The 23875-nt window shown below is 38.9% G+C and overlaps 4 protein-coding genes across 4 annotated transcripts in view; 3 read left to right on the forward strand and 1 right to left on the reverse strand.

Annotated features, from left to right (window-relative positions):
• Window positions 1-19713, forward strand: part of zmat5 (zinc finger, matrin-type 5) — a 346127-nt gene extending 326414 nt beyond the window's left edge. Inside the window, exons 2-7 of the mRNA XM_083984189.1 lie at window positions 16437-16568; window positions 17641-17814; window positions 18097-18159; window positions 18267-18347; window positions 18586-18694; window positions 18803-19713. Of these exons, the coding sequence (XP_083840315.1) occupies window positions 17688-17814; window positions 18097-18159; window positions 18267-18347; window positions 18586-18694; window positions 18803-18953 (531 nt within the window). The 5' untranslated portion in view covers window positions 16437-16568; window positions 17641-17687 and the 3' untranslated portion in view covers window positions 18954-19713. The remainder of the gene's footprint in view (window positions 1-16436; window positions 16569-17640; window positions 17815-18096; window positions 18160-18266; window positions 18348-18585; window positions 18695-18802) is intronic.
• Window positions 1249-10160, forward strand: prodha (proline dehydrogenase (oxidase) 1a). Its single transcript, XM_083983500.1, has 14 exons — window positions 1249-1686; window positions 2188-2396; window positions 3900-3934; window positions 4625-4774; window positions 4866-4930; window positions 5239-5355; window positions 5537-5616; window positions 5833-5914; window positions 6359-6451; window positions 6596-6742; window positions 6842-7017; window positions 7101-7199; window positions 7450-7538; window positions 8409-10160. The coding sequence occupies exons 1-14, from the start codon at window positions 1345-1347 to the stop codon at window positions 8597-8599; spliced, it is 1875 nt and encodes a 624-aa protein (XP_083839626.1). The 5' UTR covers window positions 1249-1344; the 3' UTR covers window positions 8600-10160.
• Window positions 12323-14090, forward strand: gal3st1b (galactose-3-O-sulfotransferase 1b; the record flags this gene model as incomplete). The annotated part of the gene is made up of 2 exons (XM_083984020.1): window positions 12323-12444; window positions 12932-14090. 2 exons carry the CDS (start codon window positions 12323-12325, stop codon window positions 14088-14090), a joined length of 1281 nt encoding a protein of 426 aa, XP_083840146.1.
• uqcr10 (ubiquinol-cytochrome c reductase, complex III subunit X) lies at window positions 15673-16406 on the reverse strand. Its single transcript, XM_083983198.1, has 2 exons — window positions 16235-16406; window positions 15673-16037 (listed from the first exon to the last, which is right to left on the reverse strand). Exons 1-2 carry the CDS (start codon window positions 16373-16375, stop codon window positions 15987-15989), a joined length of 192 nt encoding a protein of 63 aa, XP_083839324.1. The 5' UTR covers window positions 16376-16406; the 3' UTR covers window positions 15673-15986.
• Window positions 19714-23875: the final 4162 nt, after the last annotated feature.

Here is a 23875-nt window from a genome sequence, read left to right on the forward strand (position 1 = left end):
TTTCTCTCTGCTTGTTTCAGGGATGAGGTCTCAGGATGGTTTGTTGCGTAACCAATTATATAAGAGTTTCTACACTGTTTAACTCCTTTAATTTGAGTTCCCTAGTTAAGAAACACCAGCATAGCTTTTGTGTACTGTAGCAGGGAAATGTGAATTACATTATAATAACATAAATTAAATTATAGTCAGAAGACAGGGTAGCCTAACGTAATAGTATAAGTTCAAAAAAAGATGCTTCAAATAAATCGATTAAACTTGAAATAGTGGTGCATATGGGTCCATATGTCCTATGTTGATCTGTTAAAGGCTTTTGGACATAAGTTAATATCTTTTTTTTATGGCAATTATATTGTATTGCTTTTTTTTTTAAGCCTATTGAGCATAACCAGCTGTCTCCAATGAAATAGGACAAAAGTCCCTTTAATTGATCCTGTAAATCTTTTTCCAAACACTAATAATCATTACATGTTTGTTTGTTTTTTTCAACATAATCTTAGAAATGTAGGCCTGGGTGTCATCTTTGGTCAAGCCCTGTCTTTTGATGGCTCATGCATTCAAGTTTTGTTTTGTTTCGTTTCCATTCATGCTTTTATTGGTTGTTAACATTAAAGTGATGCTTAAAGTCAGACAACCACTGTGCGTATAGGTGCTAAACTTTAGAGTCTTGCATGGTCAAACCAGTTCATTGCTGCCCCCCTCCTCCCTTATCCAACCAATCAGGGTGTTGGGTCTGCTGAACACAAGTCTCTCAAACAACCTATGCCCAAGGTGACCATGCTGTCACCTCTGATCATTGCAATCCCTGCACTTCTGTGATGATATCTTTATGCATCTGCTTACATTTTATTGAGCTATTCCATTTTAAAGCATGTTTACTGGCCTGTTTTATTATTTTATTTTATTTTTGTGGGGCACTATGAGATTTTTTAAACCCTGTAATAGTTGATATATAAGCTTTACTTTACTTTGCATCCAATGTTGAGTGCAATATGTCTTTTGTATGTACGTATGTATATCTATCTATCTATCTATCTATCTATCTATCTATCTATCTATCTATCTATCTATCTGTCTATCTGTCTATCTGTCTATCTGTCTAAACGTATTTTTAACAGAGTGACTTCCAGGTAATGTGCAACAACAACGCCAGCACTGACTTCACACATGGGATGCCAGCAGGCAGCATGACGTGACACGTGAGGCGCCGCCCCCCAGCGCGAGGTGATTTTACTCCCCAGCGCGCGCTCATACGCAGCATCGAAGACGCGGCTGTCCGGGGCAGAGAAGCAGCTCGTCGTGGTAGTTGAACAGTCGCTTTTTAGAAGGGAAAAAGAAAAGGAAACCATGCCGTACACGAAGTTCGTAGCCGCTCTTATCAGAGCAAACTCGGGCCACGTCGGTAAAGTACGTATTTCACCTGGGAGATGTCGCTCGACACTTGCATCCACCAAAACTCAAGAGGAGAAGGAACAACAACAGATGAGTGAGTGCACCGTGGTAGAAACGGTGCCGATTGAATTTTGTCAGCATTTAAAAACCAGCACCGACGCACAACTGAGTAAAATCAACATCGACTTCGACAACACTCAAGAAGCTTATAAAAGTAAGGGAAACATTGAGCTGCTCCGGAGCCTGCTGGTCTTCAAGCTCTGCACCATTGACCTGCTCGTTGAAAAGAACAGGGAGGTGAGTTGTTCCACAAGTTGCTCTGGTTGCTTTCGTTTTAAGCTATAATGACAAAAAATAAAGTTACCCAACTTTTAACAAGGATAGAATTAATGTAACTCAACTTTAGTATCTGCTTTGTTGTTTTGAATGTGTAAACTATAGGCTATTGTGTTTTATGTTTGGTTTCTTAACTTACACAAGAACCTTATAACCCAGTTTTTAATATATATATATATATATGTATAAAGAAAGATGCTTTACTAATAAGATTTATTATTTGTTTGTATTCTTGTTATAATCCTCAGATATTGTTCCAATTTCTTACTCTAAAAGTTCAGGAATTCACATTTAAATCATCAATGTAGGCCTATGCATTATCACTAGATAGCCTATCTTGTATATGAATGGCAACAAATGAGATCATTGTGTCCTTATTTAAATCTGCTCTTTGCATGAAAGTAAAAAGACATCCACTCCCGTTATCCAAGGTAGAACAACTTGTTCTTGTTTTGTTTTCAGTTGATGGACCTGAGTAAGAAGCTGTTTGGTCAGTGGATGTTTGAGAAGATGATGAAGATGACCTTCTACGGCCAGTTTGTGGCAGGAGAAGACCACAACTCTATCAAGCCTTTGATTCAGAAGAATCAGGCCTTTGGCGTTGGGGCTGTTTTGGACTACAGCGTTGAAGAGGACCTGACACAAGAGGAGGCAGAGAATAAGGAAATGGAGTAAGTAATGTTTACGTCTGACGGAGCAGGGGTGTAGCGGCAACAATGCGAGCTGTGTTCCTATTATTGGTCTGTGGCTCCTATGTTGCGAAATATTGTGGTAAAGCTTTTAAACCACAGCCCATCGGTATTCCAACTTTAATACCATATGTGCATTATATAAGGGAGTTGTTTAAGTTGTGTTGCATAATAGATCATGAATAGCATGAGGGGTGTATCTGGCCATGGGGTGTAGCTGCAGCGCACCAAAAGTAGCTTAGTTCACCACACACAGCCCTTGTTCTGTCCCTCAGGAAAGTGGGAGAAACTTGACAAACTTGAATTTGCCATTTTACATAAGAGAGGACTCTCCACCACCCAATAGGAACTGCACATTGGGATGGACAGTTGCTGAAATAAAAGAAAATTGTTGCAATGAATTCATTCATAAAAAACTTTACTGCAGTGTCATTGCAAGTCAAATTGAAACTGATGTTATAGTTACTGTAATTAGGTAAGTGAAACTACCAGTCGTAATTTTAGTCATTGCCCTATACCAAATCATTATGGGATAATGGGCTTATGGGCAGGTTTTAAAGGGCCTCCCAGCAGTTTAGAGCACCATGATACAGGTGGATAGAATATACTGGCAATCAGCCTCAGATGATCCTTTTACACACACCCAGAACATAGTGACTGTAAAATTATCCAGTGAGCCACACTGCGCATCGATGCCAGTTTATTCTTAACTCTACTACTGGCTTCTGTTAATGGTTCTTATCAAATTTACGAGTCACGAGATTCAGTGTGTTTCAGCTGTATAAACAGGTTGTAATCGAAACCTCGTGTGTTTTTATTTGATCTCTAGTAGCAAAACAGTTCTTGTCTTACATTGGTCGGCTGGAGCAGACCCCTCTCCCCTGATAGGTCGAGCGGCTTATTCAGCAGGGGGATGTGCTTCATGGAAAAGCTTGCAGCCCTTTTGAGTAATGTGCTGGTTCCCTTCAGAGGGCATGAACACGGACACGGAAGTGTTATGCAACGCCCCAAGGAGGAAACAAGCTTATGTTTTAACCAAGGATTAGTTTACTGAGCACGAACATACACATGCCAAAGTATTTATTTCTTTTTTGATGTAGACTCTATGACAAGACTCTGTATCAGTGCAAAAAAGGGGTCGACTGATATCTCCCATAGAGAATGCGTCACCTTGATACATCTAATGTAAAGACAAGTCTAGGAAAAGAGATTATTAACTGCACTGAAAGGTTTCTGCTTAATGGGTTAAAATGTTATAAAAAGAAAAAATAATTTTGTTTTTTTTTAACATTCAAAACAATCTTTTTTGTTTATATATTTCAAAATCATCACGGTCATAGTAGGGGATGATATAATGTTTTTGTGATTAAACATGCTTGTGAGAGAGTATAGGTATGGCAGTATAATCTATTTGACATTTGTTGCATTTACACATGCACAATGCTTTGCGTTGCTGCTCTAATGCTGAAATATCTCCTTTTCCAGTTCATGTGTTTCTGAAGCAGAGAAAGAAAGTCCAGGTATGTACTATCATCTGAAAATGTTTTACTTTATTATGTATTTAAATGTAATGTAATGTAACTAACAAGCAAAATTGGTAGTGGCAAGACTGAACTACCAGTTTGCTTTGATATTCAGCTGCTTCATCTTGGCCATGAACGCAACACGAGAGTCAAATGTCAGGATCGGTATGTCTAGTTATGCAGCCGTGCGCTCTACCCTGGACGGCGCTGGTTGTAGCTGGATTGGGGGGAAAGGGGGGTGGGGGTCTGAAATGTCCTGTCCAGTGGGCACAGTGAGCCTGTGTCTGAGGGCTGACATTTCAGACCCAAGTGCATCAGTCACGCACTATTACCCTCGCTGACCTTATTCCAAAATATTATATGTGTAAGTGTAATTCAACAACACCAATTCCTTAATGCACATTGCTCGTATTACTGCCTCTCTAGGTCTTTCATGATGAGTTACAAGTAAGAAAAGAAATCTCAGATTATTTTGAGGATTTGCTTGTGGTCACATAGTAGTTTTTCTTTATTTTACAACTTTAATTAATTAATTATCTGGATGCACTACAATTATTTATTTATGCAAACAAAACTTAATATCTGAAAATGTTTGTATAATTTCTTAAAGACAGCATCAGAACTTAAATTTTCAGTGAGCTCCCAGTTAAAATTTGTCATCAAAACCCAATTTTCCTCTCACTCCAGATGCTGTTCATCGTGAGAAGAAATATAAGGCTCACCGTCAGTTTGGAGACAGGCGTGGAGGGGTCATCAGCGCTCGTACCTATTTCTATGCAGATGAGGCCAAATGTGACAAACAAATGGAGACGTTCATAAACTGCATTAAAGCCTCCGGTAAGTAGTATTGCTGTACAGATGACAGTTGTACGAAAAAATAAAGTGGATAACAATGCAGAATCAAGTGAAAATGTGTCAATCATTTCAGGTGGAGCCTCTGCTGATGGATTTTCTGCCATCAAAATGACCGCCCTGGGACGCCCACAGTTCCTGGTATGTTTGAGACAAGTTGACATTTTCAAAAAGTTAATCTTAGATAAAGTTATGAACTGCATCGATTTGACAACAACATAGCTGCCAGGCCTACACATCTGTGTATTGGCACGAGATGACCATTACAGTGTAATGTTTTGATAAAACAATCAGCAGTTTTTCTCTTTATGGGTTTGGGTCAGTGCCAGTAGATTAGTACAATCATAAATTCACCCTACTTACTTGCTTACTCACACCTCAGTGTCTCATCACAGTGTTCAGATGCAATGTTATGACTTGATCCTTAATGAATTTTTCTGTGTCAACAGCTCGAGTTTTCTGAGGTTCTGGTTAAATGGAGACAGTTCTTCAACTTCCTTGCAGCTCAGCAGGGAAAATCTGAAATGATGGTTTTGGAACAAAAGCTGGAGCTGGAACAACTCAAGGTGTGTGAAACCTTCGGCAAAGTCTACGGCAGGTTGTTGCATGCCCATGCATAACTGCTGTTGTAATGTAATATGTAGCTGTCAACACGATACACTATCGCCACTTAAGCCTTGGTGGCTTTTAATGCCACAGTAGATGTTTTTTTTATATGTTGTCAATCACTGAAATATTTCTTTATAGGAAAGTTTGACTAAGATGGGCGTTGGAGCCAAGGATGACATTGCAAACTGGTTCAGCGGAGAGAAACTGGGTTTGTCAGGGTAAGATAGTCACTCACTATCACTTAACAACAGCAGACACGACGTGAAATAAGCAGAAAAGTGGATGTTAAACCTTGAATGCTAATTACATAAAGGTAGCAATGGACCCAAGAGTTTATTCCTCTCAGCTTAACTAAAACCAATTCATCTGCAACAAAAATATTCTGAGGGTTTTTTTTAGTTTTACATGTTACAATTTTCTTGTTTTACTTCCAGAACAATCGACCTGCTGGACTGGAACAGTTTAATAGATGATACAACACAAATGTCCAATCTGCTCATGGTGCCAAACCTTGAGGTGAGTTGTTGATCATGTAAACAATAAATTAGCACAACATACGTAAGGCAAGACAACAGTTTTAGTTTCCCCCTCACAACGTGGACTTTAGTGGGACAGAGAAATTGATCTTTTTTCCCGAGAGATAACAATTTGCTGGTGCAGTATCATATCTTCTTCCCGCAAGTAAACAGCTTGCACAAATGAGGTAAAACCCAACAGCCTTTGAGACTTGTTTTTGCAGTGTTGGTATTAGTTATGTTTCCATGCACTTGTTAGTGTAGCCACAGGCAACCGAGGGCAGTTTAGAAAATCCTGTTTCTGGTTTCAGTTTGAAATCTGCTCTCACTGCCACCCTGCCCACCCAGCTTCTTCTGTGTCTGTCGCACACAGATAAAGGTTTGTTACTCTGATCTTGAAGAAAGTGAACGCCAAATGAGCCAATGTTTTGTGTTTGTTGTGCAGACGGGCCACCTGGAGCCTTTGTTGAAAATGTTTACAGCTGAGGAGGAGAGGCAGATGAAGAGAATGCTGCAGAGAGTGGACGTTCTGGCCAAGGTGAGGAATATGACACAAATATGTCTTTTTATTAAATATATCATTAATAACACCATACAGATGTATGTAATCAGAGGTCAGGGTTAGAAGTTTTTTCTGATTTCGGATAACTATTAAACTCTAAATACTCTCGATGTGCTCCAGCACGCTTTGGAGAACGGGGTGAGGCTAATGGTGGACGCTGAGCAGACGTACTTCCAGCCGGCTATTAGTCGACTGACCCTGGAAATGCAGAGGAGATTCAACAGAGAAAAGCCAATCATATTCAACACATACCAGTGTTACCTGAAGGTGAGACTACACTTCCATCCATGACTGATTATGTAAATCGACAGTCCCCTCACTTGTGTAATAAACTGTCAAACCTCTGCGTGTTGTCTGCGTCTTTAGGATGCCTATGGCAATGTAACATGTGATATTGAGCTGTCACGTCGGGAGGGCTGGTACTTTGGTGCCAAGCTGGTCCGTGGAGCCTACATGTACCAAGAGAGAGCCAGAGCCCAGGAGATTGGCTACGAAGACCCAATAAACCCAGACTATGAAGCCACAAACAGGATGTATCACAAGTAAGTCTTGAATCGTTGTCATTATTTGTGGATCATTCAGGAAGTCTCTTAATCCTAACCGTCTGCCTTGTTGTTGGTTTCAGGTGTTTGGAGTATGTGTTGGAGGAGATTGAGCACAACAGGAAAGCTAATGTCATGGTTGCAAGTCACAATGAGGACACAGTGAAATTCACTCTACAAATGTAAGTTTGTGACTGTGGCCTGCATGAAAAACCATGCAACATGTACTTCGTGCAGATTTAGTTTTAACACACCCTTAAACCTCTGATTCGTTAAAGATTAAACCTATGGTTTTACTGTAATCCAATACCCAAGATATTCCTCCAAGTGAATCATATTCCTTGTTAACACTCAAAAGCAATTATGAGGTTTACTGTACAGAAAAACGTGGCCTCATCTTATGCAACAACCCTTCCTCTCTCTTTTTTCCAGGATGAACGAGATGGGCCTCTCACCCACTGAGAACAAAGTTTACTTTGGACAGCTGCTGGGCATGTGTGACCAGATCAGCTTCCCGCTAGGTATGTTGTGCTCAGCTTGCATACTAAAAGTAAACAGTAAGTTATGGAATCACGAAAGCTTACATCACATCGTCATGTGGTCACTGAGGTTGCACTGAAACATAGCCCCTGCAGACGTCAGCTCTTCAATACTCGGCCACTGACCTTAGACAGGATCCATCCAATCTGTAGATATCCCTGAGAGCAAACAACTCCAGTTTCTTTATGTCCTTCAGGGCCACACGCTATCAGTCTAAACATGTTCATATCGCCGCTTGTTGAGTTAGTGGACGTAACGCTGTACATGGTGTAGTTCATGTGATAAGAGCATCAAGCAATAGTCAGATGCCTGGTTCTTCTTTGGAGTCAAACTGGTTAGATTTTTCTTGGATATAATGTTAGACACTGACAACTGAGACACACAACTACAACTTCATTTTAATGCGAAGAGTAGATGAATGGTTCCCATAATTCTGTAGCAGACGTTATCTTTCTTCCTCTACTGCGTCATAAAGGTTGTTTTAACCTTGTCATATCAGGTGATGTCTAATATCTACATCTCATTTTGACATAGCTGTTTTATCTTAATCCAATATTTATTCAACAGGATTTCCTTTTGAAATAAAAAAAAGTCAATGTTTTAATCTCTTGCACAATTTTCCCACCAGCTCAGTTACTAGCTTATCTACAGTACATTAAAACATTAAGGAACTGCTGTTAGATTAATGATTATATTCAGAAAACGTATTTAATGTGCATTGTAACTGTCGTGTTTCTCCTCTACATCCAGCTGTAGACATTAGATGACGAGTGATGACACAGAACGCACACATGGTGGAGTCAGTGGCTCATGTTGTAAAACATATCTCCTTACTCTGCATTTAAAAACAGGTCAAGCAGGTTTCCCGGTCTACAAGTATGTTCCGTACGGCCCGGTGAACGAGGTCATCCCCTATCTGTCTCGTCGTGCTCAAGAGAACCGCGGCTTCATGAAGGGATCCCAGAGAGAGCGCAGCCTGCTGTGGAAGGAGCTGAAGCGCAGGGTGCTGGGTGGTCAGGTTTTCTACAGGCCAGTGTACTGAGTCACAGGACCACAACATACTGACCAGAGTATTACTTTTAAGCATTCCACCATCACATCACTTCACTGTACCACTACCTGCTCCCAGTCGAGGAAGACTAATGCCCTTCCTTTGCTTTTTAGGCTGCTCAGTATCAAGAATGTTGACAAGTATTTAAAGTGTGGTATGCAGTAGGGATTTTTTTTTCTTTTAACAGCATGTGTAGGTGTTTAAAACACTGTAATCATTTTATTTAAGTTATGGTAATCCTTTCACTTCTGCAAAAACATCAAAACATGCTCATTTTAAGAGAAAATTTGTAAATGTAACACTCGACCTTTTCTGATACACGTGGAACTCTTCAGCAGAAACTTTTTAAAAAGTACATTGTGTTTGTACAGTTACCAGAGGTGGCCTACTTGTATGTATATATATATAAGTTATAGTGTGCTTTTTACGATGACGCACACTCTTTGTATGTTCTTTGTATGATTTGTTCAGTGCAAGCATGTAGCTGTCACTCAAAGTGCCTAATGATTGCTTTCAAAGATACACTGCAACAGCTCAACCTGTTTTTGTTGTTAACTGCACACTCCTCCAATGGGATGCTAAATTATTTTAGCATGTTTATTATGAGTCACTGTATTTCTCAGCTTTAACGAGTCATTTTGTTGATTGTTGTGCAACATACTGATATCGTGGGGTGTTTGTGACTTCAGTTTTCTTTTAAGGTGAGAGCATGTTCTGCTCATCAAACACTTGGGACACATGCTCTGAAATGTTCCCAGAAAAACGTGCCACAGTATAATTGCTGTGTTTTTCATGGAAGTGTGTACCCAAGCATTTTCAGAACACCTGCACTGTTGCATAAGCTGTATGGGAGAAGAGAGGCTGCCCGCTGCTTCAGTCTGAGATTGTAAAGAAGATCTCTGGACTGGCTGTGTCAGTAACTCTGGTTTCACTGTCACCCACAGCGCCTCAGTGAAAGTTGGACATGAGACATGACAAAACGGTATAGTCTTATATGACATTGGCTGAATTACTGGATGATATAAATACAGTGTCACTGACGCAGCATTTCTGATGATAACACTTTACACTATAGTAGTGTAGCCTATACATAATAATGTTGCTTTATATTCATAAAAAGCAAAACCAAAGCTATAAATCTTGAATGAATGACAGCATTACATTCAAATTAATATCAACTGTCAATGTCACAACTCTTACGCAATTCCAGCAATATTGAAAATCAATTTAATTTACTGGCAATGGTACATAAACAAGCTTCTTTTATGGTTCTGGAGGATTGATGTGCATATAACCACTCTGAGTGGTTGGAGATCTTGTTTTAGCATGTAATTGATTTTAGATTTTTTTAAAATCAGATTTTAATGTCTTGCCTGTAGAAGGTAAAAGTTTTTGATTAGAAATGTTGTTTTTACCTGAAGCATTTAATGTTGCAGTTACTTTGTCCTCATTATTTCTTGTGATTGCTTTATCAGCACATGTCACATTTTGTACAATTGTAAAATATATGTAATTAATGATCAATGTAATAAAAATACAGTTAATAAAGCAACACTTGGTTGTGTTCATTCTTGTTGAGACTGAGTATTGGAAGTGGAAGTCCTGAGTGACATTCAGATGCAAAGGGTCTTAGTTGATTTGGAAGGTTTAGTTTGAGTTAAAAACTCAGTTTAAAAGCCTTTTAGTTGACTAAACATGTGGTTCTGCACTGAAGGCAGCCTTGGCAATAGCAAACCTGGCATGGATAGACAAAATCCTGCTCTTATCTCGTAGTGACATAGATCTGATTCATTCCATTGACGTAATTTGATGTCAGTGACACAAACAACTTTGGCCTTTGCGACACAGGTTAGAGAGAAGTGTGCCAAATCGATGGGATTATGCAGCTGCAGCCAAAACCAGCAGCAGCTGATGCAGCACCTGCGTCAAGGTATCTGGAGATTGAAAAAAATCATTCAGTCCACCCCACAACACAGCACACGGCTGGGTGGAGCTAGGGATGCTCTCTGTTATAGTACATTTCTGAGTGAAGCACAAGAACACAAGACCCTCCAAATGAAACCAGTTTATCCAGCTGGACTTCATATGCAACATATTTTGATTATGACATGGGACCTCATACATAAACTGCACTCTTTTTTTTTTGTGATCAATTTTTTTGAAACTGCACTCTGTACTATTAAACTGCTACCAGTGTACATCCTACATTAGATCATAGACATGATATAACTAAACACTGATATTAGCCACCTGACCAAAACAACAACTGGAACAGCAGGTTCCTATAAACAAAAAAGTTTTGTATCTGTGCATCTTGCATATTTGCACTGCCTGGGCTGATGCATGGGTTATGAGAATGTAGTGAAGTAAAACAAATTGTTTATGGTTCATGGAATCATCGTCATAATAGATGAAAGTTGGTATTCACATTATGCTGCAAAAATAGTAACTAATAGGAAATACTAGGACTTGATTACACAGGGATGCTGGATGTGATTATAGCCATATTCACTTTACAAATTCCATGTAACATGATGAAAAAAATCAGTACCGACAACATATTAACATACATCAGCACACTTTGATGTGCTTTATGTTTTTAAACCTGGTTTGTCAAATCTGTACAGTTATGTAGAGTTGTTTGGGCCTATTTTACAAAGTGTCTCCCATGATGTGGGTGGAGCATCCACACCTGACTTCTGAACCTCCTCACAGCCAATAAGATATTACCTCAGAGTGTGTACTGCACGCTGAACAATAGTAGGTAGGGTTTCTTTCACCCTGTCTGAAATCTTGAACCACATCACTGCTGTAGCTGTCATCTGCAGGTAAAGACGTTGTTTTCTTCCACACATATTTGGGCTTAGGCTATGAATGCTACATCCACGTGAAGATTGTTCTTTGATTTGCAGCTTAACTCAAAAATGTATCATTCAGGATAATATTGTAGAGAATTATTATTTCAGGTCTTTCAAATGTGAATGCATTGACAAAACTGAAATCCCTTTATCGACGACAACGGCTCTATGAGACTTACAGATGACAGTAACTCTCATCACGTATAACAAAAGACTGCACGTAACAACTGTCAGTGTTAGAGATAAGAAGCCAGAGCAGGTGTACATAGAGACACACCTATTCATATCACGGTACCTATTTGAATTTCCCTGGAGTGCTTCTTTATTCGAGTTTATGTTACTGTCTAATGTTAACGGCTGTAATCTGCTTTGATCTTTAGCCATTTTAACCCTCACCACTGTCTTTCAGAAGACATTTGAGTCAAAACGGGGGATTTAATGTTCTGTAAACATGTTTAAAGTGTACACATGAGGGCCATATTTGACAGAAAGAATGATTCAGCAGTTTCCCTGTCTATCTGTATTCTGTATCTTCCTGTCTCATACAGTTTTACCTCTCCCTTTAGCAGTGATAGATAAATAAATACAATAGAATACATTTCATTTAATGTCAAGCCTGACCTCTTTGTACAGACTTAACAATTATCCTGCTGCTGGGAGGGATGAGCTAAGGTAAGAGGGTAATTAGTGTCCCTGAGTGTAGAGATTGCCACAGGGCACTGCAGCTGTTCCCACAAAAACACAAGTTAACTCCAGTTAAATGTGAATCATACCCTCCCAGCCTCATTGTTAATATTGTATTGTCTGCATGTTTGTTTTTCTAATTTCACTTTCAGGACCGGCTTCAGTTTTAATAATGTGTGGCACCAAAGGACTTAAATGCACTCCTGTCATACGAAAGCTGATTCTGTGGGTTTTATTGACCAACATCATGCTGCTGCTCTACAGCTTGACGAACCCAGCACAAGACAGGTCCAGGTAGGTATCTAAAAGAAAAGCAGGTAACCCTTTAATTTACAGGCTGCTAATTACATGATAATGTCAAGAAATAGCCAAGATATAACAAGTAATTGCATCATAATGTCAAGAAATAGCCTAGAAATAACGGTCAATTTCATAGTTATGTTGAGAAATATTGCCAAGAAATAACTATTGGTTGCCTAGAAATAGCCCAGAAATAATTGATTGTAATTAACAATTGCAAGGACTTGGTGGAGAAAAATTCTGGCCCTTCCCAAAAAAATTCAAAGCATGAAAAGCATGTGTAATCTTTAGCCTTTATGAAAAACATGACATTACTATGAAATTGGCCGTTATTATAGGCTATTTCTTGACATTGCTACACAATTACTTGTTATTTCTTGGCTCTTTATTACGCAATTAGCAGCCTGTAAAATAAAGGGTTACCGAAAATATGTCTTATCTGACATAAATCAGTTTATATATCATTACACTTTGTTAACAGGAGCTCTCAGGAAGATACATGCCCTCTCAGCATGGCAGAATTGATGAAGAAAAATGAGACCGCATCTTCTCAAAGCGCCAAATCCCCATCAGAGGAATGCTCCCCTGCAGTTAACATCATGTTCATGAAGACCCATAAAACCGCTAGCAGCACCATACTCAACATCCTGTTCAGATTTGGAGAGAAGCACAAGCTTAAGTTCGCCTTTCCTGATGGACGCAACGACTTCTTCTACCCGTCGCCTTTCCTGTGCTCCCAGGTGAAGGACTACAGGCCTGGGGAGTGCTTCAATATTGTCTGTAACCACATGCGCTTTGATCACCGAGAGGTAGCAAAGCTCCTGCCTCTGGAGGCCAAGTACATCACCATCTTACGTGACCCTGTGGATCTCTTTGAGTCGTCCTTCCATTACTATCACAGAGCAGTTCCTCTAACATGGAGGATCAGTGGAGCCAATAAACTGGAGGAGTTTCTGAACAATCCTCAGACCTTCTACAGCCCACAGGCTTATAACTCTTTCTATCTGAGAAATCTGCTCTCTTTTGACTTTGGTTTTGATAACAACATTGAAGCTGACGACCCTCGTGTAATGAGGAACATTCATAACTTGTCAAAACAATTTCATTTAGTTCTCATAGCAGAATATTTTGAGGAATCCCTTATCCTGCTTAAGGACACGCTCTGTTGGACCATGGAGGACATTCTGTATTTCAAGCTAAATGCTCGCAAGAGCTCATCTGTATCTCGACTGACCCCTGAGTTCAGGGCCAAGGCTTTACAGTGGAACGGGGCTGACTGGAAACTCTATCAGCACTTTAATGCTACATTCTGGACCAGAGTGGAGGTGTATGGCAGAGAAAGAATGAAACAGGAGGTGAATGAGCTGAGGAGAAGGAATGCTGAGATGAAAGCCATCTGTATCGAGGGGGGTAATGCGGTCGAAGCCCAGAACATTCAGGACAGACATTTTCTGCCCTGGCAGCCGGTTGGGGAGTCCTCCATCCTGGGTTACAACATGAAGAAAGATATTGATCCTAAATACAGGACGATTTGTGAAAAAATGCTCACACCTGAAATACAGTACTTATCAGACTTGGGCGTTAGTCTGTGGGTTACTCGACTGTGGGGTTGGATAAAAGATGCCATTTTTACAGTTTGATTTGGATGAAATCATTCACAGCTAAAATATAAGAACCCTACAACACATAGCCTACTGTATGTTATAACAAACATAAGCCTCTTATTTTAGTAGAAATGTACTTTTGTATCATGCATTAATACTTCTCCATATTTATCACCTTCAAATTAAGTTCCTGCTGCATCTGGATGGTGATACTTTCACACTCCCAATGGGCCAACTGAGGGATCAGTTAACTCAGATACTGCCGCTCATCATCCATTGCTCCTCACTCTTTGTCGTATCTGTCAAAATTATGCACTCTACAAAAGAAGGCCAAAATTTATTTGTTTACACTTTTTTTTAAGCAATATTCCTCTGTGGTACCTAAATCAGTAAAATTCTACATTTGAGGCAAATATTTACATATTCAGTGTTGCAAAAATATAGTGCAAAGCCTTGATGTAAGTGTTTCTGACTGAAATATATGTGTGTGTGCGACTGAGCCTAACCGGTTATGGTTATATTGTTGAAAGTGCAGTCCCTATCATTCAACGGACCAGGAAGTGCTAGTGTGCCATCTACAGGCCTGGGAATTAAGAGCAGTTGTTTGCAATGCCTTTGATACTGTGGTTTACATAAGATGTCTTCATCATTCATTGTGATAATTTCACATAGCAGTCAAATGACAAAAAAAGAAGAAAAAAAAGTATATTGTGTATATTCTCATCCAAACAACACTGTGCATGAAGTCTCATGCAGTTGGCAGGCACCTATATTATAAATTACATTACATTCGCCCTGTTATCAAAAATAATTTATAATATAGGTGCCTGCCAACTGCATGAGACTTCATGCACAGTGTTGTTTGGATGAGAATCGAATTGTCATTTATCGTTATCAGTGATTGAATGACTTTGCAAAAGTAATACATTTGAAATCTGCCAGCCTCTTGGAACTTTCTATTTTGTAAATGTGGTGCAACTTGTGAGCCTGTTTTGTAATATCCTCTTGATACACAATTTGTAATTGTTATTACTGTATACGTAAGTTATATCTTTTTTCATATATGGATTTTCAAATAAATACAGTAACAAGAGATTATGTTCCTTCTGTTATGTGGCATTTTGGTCTCGAAAATCAATAATTTTCCTCATCAAGAATTGATATTGGATCCGTTTAGAGACAGTATTATGCTGTGTTTGTCGAGTCTTACCTCCTTGTGAATACATAATAATGAAGTGAGTGGGCAGAAATGTGTTGTAAGATAAAAGATACAGCTGTGGCTCCATCACAAACACATTAGGTATCCATCCACTGTGAAAAAGCTTGCAATGATGCAGTGAACAAATGGAGATGGCCAGTTTCACTGGAAATAACTGCATTACGCAAAACTTTCATGTCTCTTTTCCAAGATTCTTGTTTAATTAGTATATTAAGCTCTTGACACGAGTTCATGATGTGACTTTGTATATGAAAATACTGATTATGTTAAATTAAAAATCAAAAATCAAAAAAATCTGCCATAACTGATCTAGGTATCTGTTAACAGTATCTTTCCACAGAAACTGCACAGAGGCCCGGTACGCCTATGACACGGTGAATAAACACAAGGCAAGGTCTGTAAGACATCTAACACATGTTTAATTTAAGCATTTACAATCTGAGAGGAGAAGGAAGGCATTACAAACAACGACAGAGAGGGAGGACGAGGAGGCAGGAACCATTGCTCCATCTTCACGGTGGTCTCTGGACCTTCAGTCAGCTACCACAGCTCCTCTGGTAGCCGCTGCCAACCGGGGCATGGCCTTGAGTACAATGTCCATGTTGGCTGCTGCTGCTGCTGCTTGATACAGGTGTTATGAAGTCCAGGAAGAATGGATGATGGAAGTGTGACAACAGTTACGTATCAGCCTTAGATGACCCCGGCGCCGCGTCCTATTCCTCGTCTTTGTTCTCGTAGTTGTGTTTGATGTGTTTCCATAGTTTCTACAATGAAACAGAGGTCAATTAGTTTCAATATAAACACGTTGTACAATTTAGATGAGTCCAGTTTACAGACGATAATAAGGAACACGGTTGGCTCGGCTCGGCGGGTGAGCTAGCTTAGCTAACGCCGCTTCGCCCTCTGCCTACAAGGTCAGGATGAAACCAGAGGTAAGAAAAACACCAGCGGACAAACTCACCCCGTGGTTCATTTGCTCAAAGATAGCATCACCGCCGTGGTCGAACATCCTCTCGAAGAAGACGGCTCCAACCATGATGGTTATAGCAAAAGTGGACGTTCTCCTGAAGAGGAGGTTGTAGACAGACTTCGCCAGCGCCATGTTGGTGGAAGAGTGTGCGCGTGACCGGAAGCAGCGTGACGTAACTTCCGCTACCAGGAAGCGGTGGTGAAAACACTGTTGGTGAACAAACGTGCAGGGGGTTTTTATGTCTTTTTCGCTGCACTTTCCATTAATTTGAGCGACTTTCTAAACACAAATAACCACAGAAGAGGACGTCGCTGCTCCACCAATGGTTTGTGCTCTTTGCTAAGACTAATTTAACCGACTCACTGCCGATTTACCAGCGTCACGACAACGTTAACGTTAAGTTAGCTACGTTAGTGTAGCTACAAATAAACAAATCTGTTTACATGACAAAACTAAAGACTCCCCGGAACTTCTTGCTGTAAAAACAATGAAGCAGTCGTCCAAGTGAAAAAGGGGACTGGTGCACTCTGTCGTCTGGCGAGAAAAATATATAATTGCTCTCAATAAATTATATAGGCCTAAACAGTATTTCCACCAGACGACAGAGTGCCTCAGTCCCATTTTTGTCTGGTTTTTTTTTACAGTCTATGGGACGCCTGCATCCTTTTTCTTTTTCTTTTCTTTTTTTTTACAACAAGAAGTCCCTGGAGGTTGTTTTTATTTTTGCTAAGATACACCTGTCTCACTAAAGAGCACATGTCTACAATGACCCAAGCAGCGCTTCCTCCTGTCTTTCTTTTTTGAATGATCTGTTCACAAGTTCAGTATATTTCCAAAGAGCTCCTATTAGCCTAATATTATCAGAGGTGAACAGGGACCTACAGTATATCAAGTTGTTTTAATCAATACAGTACTTCCATCTTTAAACCAACAGATGGCAGCAAATATAAATGCAGCTTTACTTGATAGTAGTTAGTGGGGTAGTTCCCACAATAATCTGTGATATAGGGCAAAAATGGTTTTATATTTCATAAGGTAAAAGTAATTCATGATGATAATGATAAATTATTAAACGCACAAAAGACATAAATGCAAACTAAATTTAAGATTTCTGGCTTGTGTATTAAGTGTATCTCGTTAGATTCACATGAGCATTGATTTGATTAAAGGTTAATGAAAAATAGTTTGTTGCACCCAGAGTCCAGGAAGTCGCATTTCATTCGGAAAGAGTGTGTCATATTGTTTTAGTAATCATTTATTCATTTATCAGAGAGCAACATTTACTTAGTCATACTGCTATTGAACACGAGCTATTTGCATTAGGAAGGCTATTCACTGACTGTGTTTTGACAGAGCAGTTATCTAAAATTGTTTTATTTCTGTCTGTTGTCTTTCAGTGGTGTAAAAGGTGACCTTATGCTGGTTTGAACACACAACCTGCACCATGGGGAAGAGATACTACTGTGACTACTGTGACCGCTCCTTTCAGGACAACATGCATAACAGGAAAAAACACCTGAATGGCGTCCAGCACCACAGAGCTAAAAAGGCCTGGTTTGACTATTTTAGAGGTGAAAACTGCATTTGTTTACGTGACCGCTGAGATAATATAAGACAACATATGATGTTCCAGTCTAAATGAGTGCCTATCAAAATAGACAATGATACAATACATCAAAATGCATTTTTGTCTATAAGACTACTATTTAAGATGTTAATTTATGTTAATGTATGTGATTATCACTGGAGAGTTAAGTATGCTTACATTTCATTATTCTGTGTTGGCTGCCCACCTGTTTACAGTGTAGGATTATATAATCAACCATAGAGACTTGTCATTTTTCTTTTTGCAGACTCTGCAGCCATTCTGTATGATGAGCAAACAAAGAAACCCTGTAGGAAGTTTCTCCAAAAAGGTAACAGAATAACTACACTAAACATTTCTCCATTAACTACAAACAAATAGGACCTGTGTCTGTTTGTAATCGAACTTATCTATCGTGCCATTTGTTTCTTTTTTTAGGAATTTGTGATTTTGGCCCCAACTGCAGGTTTTCTCACATGTCTGAGCAGGAGCTGATAAACCTCAAAAGACAGGTGGAAGGTAAGCTGTAACCAAAGGGCTGTACTGTCTACCATGAGTAAATGAATTAATATCACTGTGAATTTGCCACACACCTAATATGCATTATCTACTATAATTGTTTTTCTTATCTAAATCATTCTTGCAAGAAATTGTGAGTAGACAAATACAAGCAGCACAGGTTGTCAGGAACATTTAATCTTAGTGATTGTGTAAACAACTCCATGTTGAGAGGAGTGACATTTTTCTGGTTTGTCAGATGAAAGGCAGCGCAGAGAGGACTCTCAGGACCGACTGATGCCTGGGCGAAGCGTAGAAGAATGGCTCGCTAGAAGGGAGAGGAGGAGAAGTGCCCTCAGCAGTGAAGGGTACGCACGTTCATTTTTGTCTCAACACTTAGTCATACATGGTTTGTAAGGCTAATGGTTACTCCTGCTGATTTACAATTCAACTCTTCAATTATTTATCTTTTGCAGAGATCTAAAAAATAGGGAGGAGAGTGAAGAGGGCCAAACAGAGAGTGACGTACCTCCACAGCTCCTTTGCATCACCGACCTTCCACCCTCACTTCTACCTCCTCCTCCTCCAGGCGGGTGGAAAGTCACAGTGAACACTGAATGGGGTTGAGAGATAATTACTTTGGGGTTCAGATGTGTTAAATGGATATGTGACATTACCAGAAGGAGAAATGGTGCAGATACAGCGATAATGAGATGGTGTCAGGTTCGTTTTTGAAGGAGAGAAATGAATTTTTACCGTCTTTTACCATTTCTCATTTGGAGAAATAATGGATCCTAACAGAAGTATTTAGCATGCTGCTATGCAGTTATGCACATGATGTGTTTTTCATTTTGGAGTGATTTTATTTAAGATGTCAAGTTAAATTTTCCACTTCAGAATGAGTTCAAGTTTTTATTTGCCTAAAACATTTTTTTAAGGAGATTCCATACAGGCACTAATCCTCATTATTGACATTTTGACAGTGTCACTGTGACAGTGTTGTTGTTTTTTGCTGCACCCATCAGTAGCAGCAGCAGCTCTTTACAACGAGAGCCCTTGCAGGAGTTACTTTAATGCCACGTAGTCCCTAAAGGAATGCAGGATTGCCGAGCAGATGGAAATGATTTGTTTTGTTTTATTTTGATCCTGTGCCGTGTCACTGGGGGAATCACTCACTGATCTCATGACTTCATTTTATTTCTAACCCAGCCATTGGAAAATACCATTTCACTTCCTAAATAGTACATTTTTGTATTTTTGTAACGCAGATCCCTTGCATGTATGACTAATATATTAATATTGTCACCAGCCAGATTATTCCTGTTAAGTGGAGTTACACTGAGATGTATATACTTTGACCTGTTTCCACAGCTGTTTGCTGATTCCTCATTAAAATACTCGTTATGTTTCTGTCTGGAGTAATTGTAATACTTTGTCTTAAATGTGCTTTTATTGGCCAGACCTCCTGTGTAAAAGACGACTCTGACTTTTATTGAACTTCACTTACCATATGGGTCCCCGTTTTCTTTGTATCGTCTCAGGCTATTCTGCTCATCGACAGGAGCAGCAACAAGACAAGAAGACGTAGATCGCAAAAACCAGCTTTGCAAATGTTGACTGTAGAATTAAATGCACTCCCGTCAGCACATTTATTAGCCCTCAGGGATCCACGCAATATATTTTGAGGAGAAGCACTGAATATAAACTACATGAGGCACCTTGAGGTTAAGGTCAGGCTGTAAAAAGGTAATGACAAGTTTCTGTTCTTCTTCACTCAAAACTCATTCTCAGCTGTTCTCAAGTAGTCAGCCTCCTTGTGTGGCCCAGTAATTACCCTTTGCTGTGTGACACAAATGTTCATCCCCCTCTGCAGCAGTAATTTGTATCAAATACATCTCAGTCCACTTGCAGACAATCGATACCCCACATGTTTATTAAAGCAACTTGGGATCAGGTCATACACTTCAAAGCTTATTTAAAGCTTATTATGTATACCACTGGTGAGCGATTTGGCCTTTCAAATTGAAACTTCTTTAATATCACATAATCACAGCCTGGTATAGGCGTGTATCCTTAAACCATCTACCATTTATATTCCATCACCTAGAGATATACGGACACGTTACATGAGTCCATCGACTCTAGGGAAATGGTCTCTCCGGCTGCAGGTTGTGTGCTGTGCCCTGTTGCTAATGGATCATTACCATGCCTGATAGTGCAGCAACAGGACCATCACACCACTTGTTTTCAAGTGCCTCAATGAGCAATTCAGAATTTCATTCTATTTTCTTGTTATCTTTTTCTTTTCTTTTCTTGTACTTGATATTAGTATATATTTTATACCTTCTTTTATAAGCAATGCTACATTTGTGAGCAGCAATACAATGATACAACTCATTTTAGTTCTTTAGTTTTTATTGGACTACATGCATCTAGACACCACTCACATTAGTGAATAACTGATGCAGTAACCTCTACATGTGCAGTAAGAGTTATAGAAATAAAACAGTAAAGGATATTCTCTAGACATCAAAACTACCTGTAATGTCACAGTAGTATGGTACAACAAGTATTAACAGGAAGTTGGAGTAACTTTTATCAAGAACAGAGGAGAGAGAAACACAATCCAGAAATACTTACTGTTTTTTTGACTGAGAAGTCATTTCAATGCAAAAATACATTTAGCATCAGATTCATTTCTGTCAAAAGTGATGGTTTTATCAAATAGATTTCTCATCTTCCCAAAAGTCTTTCTAAAGTTACTGTAAGACAGGACATGAGAGTGCAGGTTGTAATACTCAGAATGACATTAGGCACAGAAAAGAAGACATCAAGAACCCAAATCAAATTCATACCAACAATTAAGACGACCCATCAACAAAGTGTACATAAATCTGCTCATTTAAACACTAGAACATACAGAAGAAGCTTATATGTCTTAAGACAAGATTGGACACAATAGCTATATTTTACATTCGCACAAAAACCCATACCCTACATGATATGGAGAGGTAATGTGATGTCATTACAAGTGGTCCATTACATAAACAGCTACCATATGAATTAAAATATCAGTTTTATTGCCAGAACTGTCTCAAACGTTTCCTCTTTCCATCGAGTTTCAATAAACCTTAAGATAAAAAGAGCGAGAAAAAATATATAGCATTTTGTAAAACTTGTCATATTTGACAAATATTTGAGAAAACATTCAAAAAAATGAATCTTAACAAATAATAAGAAAAAAAATGTTAATGTAAAAGCATGACGCTAACACACGCAATAACTTATTATATCTGAATGTCCAGTCAAACTGGAAATTATACATCAGAAACCTGATATTTTCTCTCTTTTTTTGTACACTTTTGCTTTTTTTTTTTTAAATTATTTTATTTATTTGTTTATTTTTACAAAACATTATGCTTACATTCATAATAAAATCACATAGATTTAATGTTTCACTTTCCAAGTAAGAAAATATAACCATGTTATACCTTAAACAATATGTTGTTTTGGTGGTCCATGTAAAAGCCAGAAAACAACATTCTTATGATATGTTAAATTATTGTTCACAGCGTACTGCAAAGTATTTAGTATTTTTGATATTGTTTGCACACCCACAAAATTTGACATTTACAGAAAATGTCAAATGTTGAGACTTCTTCTTCTTCTTTTTTTTTTTTTGCAATGGTCACTGTACAAATTGCATAATCATTTTAATACTTACATCAGAATTTTAAATTTGATCTCACATACATAGAACATACATTTATTTCTAATTTAATGTACATGCAAGTGTGCCATGTGAATTGAATATCCTCCATCATACTCATTTGCAACAAATATTACAGTTAAACCAAGTTTTGTTGAAACTCTGAACATGGTATGGTTCGATTTATTCACAGCTGGTGGCACATGTGTCCGACATTTCTTTCATTTCTTTTGGGGTCATGTCTTCAATTTGGAGTTCATGGCTAACCTAAGTTTAAATGTCTTAAACCTATACAGTTGGGAAAATAGCTGTTTGAGTTAGAGAAATGCCCAGCTGCTCAGCCGGGACGGCTCACTGGCTGATCTCAAAAACAAACCAATTAATTTATGACATCTTTGGAAATGGACCGTGGGGTTTTTCCTGCAGAACAGCTGACTGGAGCACACAGCATGTGGCTGAGGGGCACAGCCTGTCTTCGTGTCTCCAACCCTTCTGGTTTTCAGCACTCCTGTCCAGAGTGGTTCCTGTGCTTTCCCCAGTTTGTTCCAACTGTTGGTTTTTTTTTTTTGTACTTCTCATTGTTGAAGTGAAAAATGTGGACATTGTTCTTTTTTTTATGTCTTTGCTTTTAAATGTCAGGTTGAGATGTGAATTGCTAGATAATAGCCTTATGTTTTGCAGAATATAAAATGGTGTACATCTTTGTAGCATCTTTCTAAACTAACAAATCAGCACCCGACAGATGTGCATGATTTCCTGACACCCCATCTGTGTCACTCCTAAAGCTCTATATAACTCCACAGTTTCTTGAGTATCTTTGCGTTGCTAGTGGCTCATATTTAGCAGGTACAATGTTTACTATGCCCATCACCTTAGACTTGTGCAATAGGTAAGTAAATCTGACATAGTAATGCAGACGGATCAATAAAGATATTACAGTTCATCCTGAGGGAAGTATGAATGTATGCATGCACCAGCTGTCACTACCTTACATCCAGTAGTTGTTGTGATATCCCACCAATTCTTGATGATGATGCTATTCAACTAGCATGGCTGAAAAGTTGTCAATATACTGTCATATTCCATTAACAGATTTGTACAACCTCGGGGAGTTTTTGTAACTGAAGAGTTCATTAAGCATTTATGAGTAGACCAATCTTGAGTTTTGAATTACTCCTTTGGAAAGTATTAGATCGCAGATGGTGCTGCTTTGGCAAAATCAGATAAATTGGATGTGAGTTGTACTTCTGGACAGGAAATCTTGGCACACTCAAATAAACAGACACTTAAAAGAGACACATTATGCAGTGCACATGTCACTTGTCCTTATATGTTTTTAGCAACTATATAATATAAAGTCCATCATCACTTTTGTATTGCTTTATTACTAACATTGCTCCTATCATTATTGGGTGCATTGCAAATGGTCCTCATCGACAACACTGATTGTTTTGATATATTAGACACAGCACAGCTACCACTACGGCACACACTGCACACTGAGATACTGAAGTCTTCTACAGTCTGGTTTCCTATCTAATTTATTGGAAAACATCAGAGATTTTGAGTCAGAGATGCTACTGTTTCAGGATACTAATCAGCCCTTGACATGTCTTTCTTTCATTCTTTCTGTCTTACCATGGTATGCTGTGGTTAGTGGTCACAAAGAACCACTGCATGACATCAATTAATCCATTACAGAGAGAAGCTGTGATCGCATCATTGTGGTTGTTGAAAAAACAATGCGCAAAATCAGAATGCAGTAAAGTATTTGGGTTAACATTTTGCTTTTTTCAGCGTCCATCCTTCGATCTTGCTGGTAATCAGATGGTACCGGTAT

Source organism: Trachurus trachurus (genome assembly GCF_905171665.1).
Source record: "Trachurus trachurus genome assembly, chromosome: 12".
Taxonomy (NCBI): domain Eukaryota; kingdom Metazoa; phylum Chordata; class Actinopteri; order Carangiformes; family Carangidae; genus Trachurus; species Trachurus trachurus.

Coding starts and splice junctions, on each gene's coding strand:
- prodha (XM_083983500.1), top strand. CDS start 1,345: ATGCCGTACACGAAGTTCGTAGCCGCTCTTATCAGAGCAAACTCGGGC. Junction 4,775..4,865: donor AAACTGCATTAAAGCCTCCG/GTAAGTAGTATT, acceptor CAATCATTTCAG/GTGGAGCCTCTGCTGATGGA. Junction 7,539..8,408: donor CCAGATCAGCTTCCCGCTAG/GTATGTTGTGCT, acceptor ATTTAAAAACAG/GTCAAGCAGGTTTCCCGGTC.
- uqcr10 (XM_083983198.1), bottom strand. CDS start 16,375: ATGGCGCTGGCGAAGTCTGTCTACAACCTCCTCTTCAGGAGAACGTCC. Junction 16,038..16,234: donor TTGAGCAAATGAACCACGGG/GTGAGTTTGTCC, acceptor GTTTCATTGTAG/AAACTATGGAAACACATCAA.